Source organism: Phragmites australis, chromosome 19, assembly GCF_958298935.1.
Source record: "Phragmites australis chromosome 19, lpPhrAust1.1, whole genome shotgun sequence".
Lineage (NCBI taxonomy): Eukaryota > Viridiplantae > Streptophyta > Magnoliopsida > Poales > Poaceae > Phragmites > Phragmites australis.
This window is the reverse complement of record NC_084939.1, coordinates 6056210-6062923: the sequence shown is the minus strand read 5'-3', so window position 1 is coordinate 6062923 and position 6714 is coordinate 6056210. Positions and strand designations below refer to the sequence as shown.

The following is a 6714-nucleotide window of genomic DNA, read 5'->3' as shown; positions in this document are numbered from 1 at the left end:
TTGCCAGAGAACTCAGACACCTCCCCTCTGCTCTGCCTTTCTGCCATCTGCTCCCCCTCCTCCTCCGGCCATTACCACTCCAAGAAAGCGAAGAAGACTCACGCCGCGACGCCATGCTCTCGCGGCTCGCCAACCCGCTCTGGATGCAGGAGGACGGCGGCCAAGAACAGGGCCACGGCCACGAGCAGCAGCAGCAGCAGCACGCGACGCCGTCGGCCATGGGGTTGGGGATGATGCCGGGGCAGGGGCATGAGGACCAGCACCTTCTGGCCCTGGCCGCCGCCGCGGGGGGCGGGGGGTTCCAGGCCCCGCCGGTGCTCGATGACGACTGGTACTTCGACGCCGTGGCCGCGGGTGCCGGCGCCAGCGCGCAGGGGTCCTTGCTCCTGGGACCGCCGGCCCCGTCGGGGTCGGCGTCCGGCCCCCGGTCGCAGATGTTCTCGCTCTTCAACATGGGAGGCGCCGCGCCGTTCGACGTCCATGGGTTCGACCTCGTCCTCTCCGGCGGCGGCGGCGACCTGGCTTCGTTTGCTGCCGCCGGGAATGCGTCGAACGCCACGTCGTTGTCCCTGATCCCGGCTGGGGGCGGCGGGTTCCTGGGCTCGTTCGGCGGCTTCGGCACTGCGCCGGCGCAAATGCCGGAGTTCGGCGGACTCACCGGTTTCGACATGTTCGACACCGGCGCTGGCTCCTCATCGGCGGCGCCCCCTGCTTCGGCATCCCTGACGGCGCCGTTCTCCGCGCGCGGAAAGGCCGCGGTGCTGCGCCCGCTGGAGACCTTCCCTCCCGTGGGTGCGCAGCCGACGCTGTTCCAAAAGCGCGCCCTCCGGCGCAACGCTGGCGAGGAGGAGGACGACAAGAAGCGCAAGGCGGCGGCGGTGGGCGCGTCCTCGGGCGGCGGCGACACGGTGCTGGACGACGCCGACGACGACGGCGTGAGCATCGACGCGTCCGGGCTGAACTACGACTCGGAGGACGCGGGGGGCGTCGAGGAGAGCGGCAAGAAGGACGGCAAGGACTCCATCGCCAACAGCACGGTGACGGGTGGTGGCACGGGCGACGGGAAGGGCAAGAGGAAGGGGTTGCCGGCCAAGAACCTCATGGCCGAGCGCCGTCGCCGGAAGAAGCTCAATGACCGGCTCTACATGCTCCGGTCCGTTGTGCCCAAGATCAGCAAGGTGAGGATTCTGCCCCTTTATGGCTTATACAAAGTTATTATTGATGAATTCTCTGCGTGTTGGTTGCAATGAGTGGAAGGATGAGGATTCCGTGGTTAGCATCTAGCATTTTTATTTTTATTTTGAAACGAATCAGACATGAGAGCTGTGAATTGTATTGATAAAGCAGAAGGTCCAGACAAGACAAAACAGCAGCCCTAAAAGGGGTTAAGCGACGAAACAATAACAGCTACAGCTAAGGCAAAAAAAAAAAAAAAAAAACGACGACGACGATGACAACTATCAATAGTGGTCGGTTGGACGAAAACCCCAACACGCGCCGCACCACCTCAGTCACCGACGTGCCGCCCCGAAGAGCACGACTGCCCTTCACCCAACCGACCACCGCCATGCAGGACCAGCCACCGTGGAGCCACCGTGCCCCGTAGGGTCACCACCACCGGACACCAGCCACCATCAACGAAGCACCAACTAACCACCATATCACCATATCGCCGAGCACCGAAATAGTCTCCGCCGCGATGCCAAGCCGTCACCAGCCCCAACACATCCCGACCCGCGCTCATAGTTGTCGAAACCCTGGTCTTGACCGAGCGAAGAGGAAGCCGTCGCGAAGCCGACTGCCGCTGTGCGGGACCCATCGTCGCAGTGCTGCTGCAGCACTTCATAGACCCACCGATCGAAGCAACGCACCTGATCCGATCACCTCCGAGGCCGCCTCAAACATCGCCTCAATCACAGCGCACAGGCGTCGCCCCACACCTGCCGTCGGACACCACACTTTGGATCCGGTTTGCCTCGCCATCGGGGGTGAGCAGCTTCGCCCAGCAACCCTTGTAGATCCTCCTTCTGTCGAGCCACCACCAAAATCACGATCGCACCACACGGACAGATGTCTAGATGCTGCCATTAACACCGACCCAGCTCCTTGGTGGCCTTCAATCTCAAAACTCCGCAATGCATCCACCGCACCACCGAGTTGCTAGGCCGCTCATCGCGTCGGAGTGGTGGAAAATTATGTCGTCAGGGTGCGTGGCCTCGGCGGAGTGGCAACCGGCCACGCGAAGACACACCGTGGCGCGCTCGCAGCGCCCATCCAACCAGACCTCCACTCCAGAGCTGCCAAACACTAGCCCCGCCTAGGCCGCCGATGCGCTCCGCACCGCACCTGCCATGGGCGTCGACCGCGCCGTCCACGTCCTTACCACACCATCAACGCAGCCACCACTAGACGGATCCAATTGCCGGCCGTAAGATCTGCCGCCCGTTTCTATCTGCTAACCGTCACCAACCAGTTCTTTCGCATGTGGTTGCCCACCGGCCGCCACCGACCGGTCCGTCATCCACGGCCGCTTGCTGGCCGCCACCTGTCGGATCCGCCACCTACGGCCTGCTCCTGCACAGACTGTCCCCGGAGGGGGGAAGCCCCACCGCCGCCGTCCTCGCCACTGCGCGGGCTTCAGGCAGCTGGCTTAAGCGGTGGCAAGGTAGGAGGGAGGGGTGAGAGGGGGTGGCGGTGCCCGAGTCGCCCCCTGGGAGCTATGCAGGGGCATGCAATCGTCTGTTCGCTTCCGCATCTAGCATTGTGATCTATGTGCCTGTTATACTGGTATGTTTTATGCAATTGATTTTGTGAAACTGGTGTCCATGGTGTGATGAATTGTTTATAATAGATAGGCGATATGCGCATCTCAGGTGCAATTGTTCATGTAGAATTGTAGATGCAATGTGGGATTTGGTTAGTCAATGTCATCTAGAGATATTTTAGCTTTCTAGTTTCTGTGTGTTGCACACCCTTCAGTTCGAAGAGATATATGGCTTAGCATCTGCAGTTTTAGTTCTTCTGTTTATGTTCTGATGATGATATAGCTATTGCTTGGCTTGTGGTCCCAGTCTATATGGTATGACTGTAATTCTTTTCTTTTTTAAAAAAAAAGGTCACGGTAGTTCTATTTCTTGGGATTATTGATGCAATTAAGGGACATGTCTTTGTCAAGGAACTTATACTTTGTATTCATGAAGAATAGCACTATTTGGAGTTCTAATGGTCCATGGTCATGTGAAGTAAATATGATCTCTGTTCATAAGTTGTACTACATACAAATCACTGTCCATCACAGTGTCATTAGCTGCTTTTGGGGCCTCCTTTTCTGTTTCAAGTCGATTATGTAACAGCTTGCAGCAAAAACAGTAAAAGATCTGCCCTACATCTCTGCTGTTATAGTTTGGTTCTGAAAAGGGGAATCTTTTAATTCTTTATCATGTAAACAGAAAGCATCAGTTATGATGTAATAATTCTTTGCATCTGCTGTTTCAGTTATCTCTTTCTGAGTTGAGTACTTCACCTTTAATCTTATTGGTACATCTCTCATTATATTCATGCAGTCCACTAGTGTTTCTCTTTGTGACTGGCCAATGAACTGATTGTTTATGTTTGGAATTGGTAGATGGACAGGGCATCCATTCTTGGCGATGCAATCGAATACCTTAAGGAGCTGCTGCAAAAGATCAACAATCTTCAGAACGAGCTTGAGTCATCCCTTTCCACAGCCTCACTGCCTCCAACACCCACAAGCTTCCACCCTCTGACTCCGACGCTGCCCACTCTGCCATCTCGCGTGAAGGAAGAGCTGTGCCCAAGCGCATTGCCAAGCCCTACTGCTCAGCAACCAAGGGTCAGTATCTGTTCGCACCGAACGCCACTTGATTGGCAGTTTTCCTTCAGATGAGATGGTTTTGGGGAAAAAACACTTTGTCCATAACATTATATCACACTCTTTGGTTAATGTTTAGTCAGAAATAGACAGAAGTTAAGCTAAAGTTGTAGTGTGAGTGATGTATGCATCAGTTTGTATCCCTTTTGTCATATACTGGATGAAGCATTTGACTCACTTCTGCATTTTCTGCTCTTGCAATAGGTTGAGGTTAGGATGAGGGAAGGCCGGGCGGTCAACATCCACATGTTCTGCACTCGCAGGCCTGGTCTTCTGCTCTCTGCTATGAGTGCAATCGAAGGCCTCGGTCTCGACGTCCAGCAAGCTGTTATCAGTTGCTTCAATGGATTTTCCTTAGACGTCTTCAAGGCTGAGGTAATGTACAATTGTTGATTTCTTTCTCCTCACTGTCAGAAACTAGCATTTTATCTGTAAGGACGGTGAAGATTATGCGCGAGCTGTGATGCTCCAACTGTTTACAAATTGGACTGAAAATAACTTGTTGCCACATGCAAATAAACTGACAGGTGCTTATTCTTTTTCCTCCTCACTGCAGCTATGCAAGGAAGGCCCTGGGCTTCTGCCTGAGGAAATCAAGGCCGTCCTCTTGCAATCAGCCGGGTTCCATGGCGTGATCTAGGACAACAGGATGGCTCAACCAACCGCAAAAGACAGTGTAGTTAAGGAATTTACAAGCACCGGTGTTTCCGGTTCAAGGGATGATTTCCGACAGAACCAGCTTCGTTTATTCTCAGTTCGGAACCTGCTCAGTGTTTTTTAAGAACCAACTTATCCACCAGTCTTTGGAGTTTAGAGCTAAAAATAATGTCAGTAATATCCTAGTGTTCATTAACATTGCTTATGTACTAGCTCCGTTCTAGTTTCTTGTTACATGGTTTTGATTTCTGTGTAGTCGTGCTGCAATTCTGAACAAAGATCGCATCGATTCAAAAGTGAACCGTTCCGAAACAGCTTAAATCCTGTGTGTTGATCTGTCTATTTGCCTTGTATGGTGATGATGGTGTTATCTGGTTGTTGTGGCTTGGCCTGTTTGTTGGGTTTGTAAACGCCTAAAGCTATTGCTGCATGATGCTGAGTAGTAACAGATTGAGAGGTTCGGGCTGGTCAGTTATTGGAAGCAGGCAGGTGGTCCATGCACGCTGGGCCAAACGCGTCTTCACTGCAGCCTGCCATTAGCAGCGGCATTTGGCTGGTTTCCGGTAAAAGCTGGGTGAAAGCTGATGAGAGATGGATAAATTTTAGAAATCTGAGAGAGATAAATTCATCACGAGGTGAAATGTTTGTTACAGTTTTCGCTTAAATGAATTGTTAGCAGCTTTCTACCCCTGGTTTTGTGAATGCCGGCCTGAATTGTCGCTGACACAGGGTCGGGGTAAAATTCAGAGAGACCCATATACAGTTCCTTGCAGAGTACTACTGTAGTTGGCATTTTGTTTTCCGATGCTCTAGTGGTAGTTCATTAAAATGTTCGGTGTGACAAATCCTAATTCTGTGAGAGTTGTTTTTATTTTCACCCAAATTTTAGCCTCTGATCTTGCATGAAGTTCCTGAACTGAAGAAAGCTGCCAGAGCTGAATTCCTGAGAGAAGTGTTGATTGAAAGCACAAATAGATTGACGTGAAGAACTTTGGCATTCATTCAGCGGGTGTTTAAATACACCGGTGAGTTACAGATAAGGATACAACATGAGTTAGATAGAAACTAAAGATATGCTAGGTATCTACATCTGTACATGCCAAAGGAAAAGGCAGTCAGTTAGGCAGGAGAGCCCTTAGCGCGATTGCCTTCGGTGCAGACGTGCCGGACGCCCCACAGGCGTGCCGGACGCGCTACAAGCAAGGCCGGGTGGTCCGGTCTGTTGGAGCGGGACAAACAGATCGTTTAACGCTTATTTCTCCGTTCTTCTGAAGGCCTCCTCCTGCCAGCCGCATCGACTTCTCAGAGCCAACAATGCACGGCGCCCTGACCCGACCCAGATCCATAAATGGCGGCACTAGTGTTGATTCTTTGCTGCTGCGCCGCCGGGCCAGCACCTCTGCGACGGCAGCAGTGGTCGCCGCCGGGCCGCCAGGGCGGCCACTGCCGGCGTTCGATCCGGAATTCCAATGATGAGCCTGTTGGCATGCAATGCAGTGCCGCTCGTTGGCATGCGATGAGACGCACGCATTGAATATGGTTCACTCCCTTCCTGTGCTAACCCTCTCCCTCTCTGTTTCACCAATTCACTTTGCATTTTGGCATTCCCAGTTACATTCCAAACTATCACTCCTATTTTATTTATTTATTTCTATTAAAGAGTACACACATACCACTATACACGCACCACTCAACAAACGAGAGTGCGCCACTATCACATATATACAAATAAAACTGTTGAAAGTACTCGTGTGTATGTAAATCATGGGTGACAGGATTTGAATCCTAATGAATGGAATAGTACCTTCGTACTTTTACCACCACACAACAATGTGTGGTTCCAAACTACCACTCCTATTTTAACATCGCGATGGTTTCGTAACGTTGATCCGTCGAGGAGACGAAAGTGTTGTAACATCGCGAAAAAATGAAAGTGTTTGTAGAACGTCAAAGGTGGTCATGTGAAATGCAGCAAGAATTACTCGGCGCGCACGCGTGTTGGCATGACAGCTTCTGTGACTCTTGTCAGGCACAGTTACTCCTCGTCATGAAGCCGCGCATGTGCGGCCGGATCAACCGCCCGTCGTCGCCTGCAGTCCAGACGGCCGTTACAGCTTTGGAAGGTAACTGCAGGTGAAAAGCTTCGACGTTTCAGGCGTTTCAGG

General features: G+C 52.4%; 1 protein-coding gene across 1 annotated transcript; it reads left to right on the top strand.

Moving 5' to 3' along the window:
* On the top strand, positions 1-4870 carry LOC133900952 (transcription factor ICE1-like). The gene is made up of 4 exons (XM_062342250.1): positions 1-1178; positions 3626-3853; positions 4097-4267; positions 4449-4870. The coding sequence occupies exons 1-4, from the start codon at positions 114-116 to the stop codon at positions 4530-4532; spliced, it is 1548 nt and encodes a 515-aa protein (XP_062198234.1). The 5' UTR covers positions 1-113; the 3' UTR covers positions 4533-4870.
* The last annotated feature ends 1844 nt before the right edge of the window (positions 4871-6714 follow it).

Excerpts from the sequence above, each read along its gene's own strand:
- LOC133900952 (XM_062342250.1), top strand. The coding sequence starts at position 114 with ATGCTCTCGCGGCTCGCCAACCCGCTCTGGATGCAGGAGGACGGCGGC. Across the intron at positions 3,854-4,096 it reads CTACTGCTCAGCAACCAAGG|GTTGAGGTTAGGATGAGGGA; the intron begins GTCAGTATCTGT and ends CTCTTGCAATAG. Across the intron at positions 4,268-4,448 it reads TAGACGTCTTCAAGGCTGAG|CTATGCAAGGAAGGCCCTGG; the intron begins GTAATGTACAAT and ends TCCTCACTGCAG.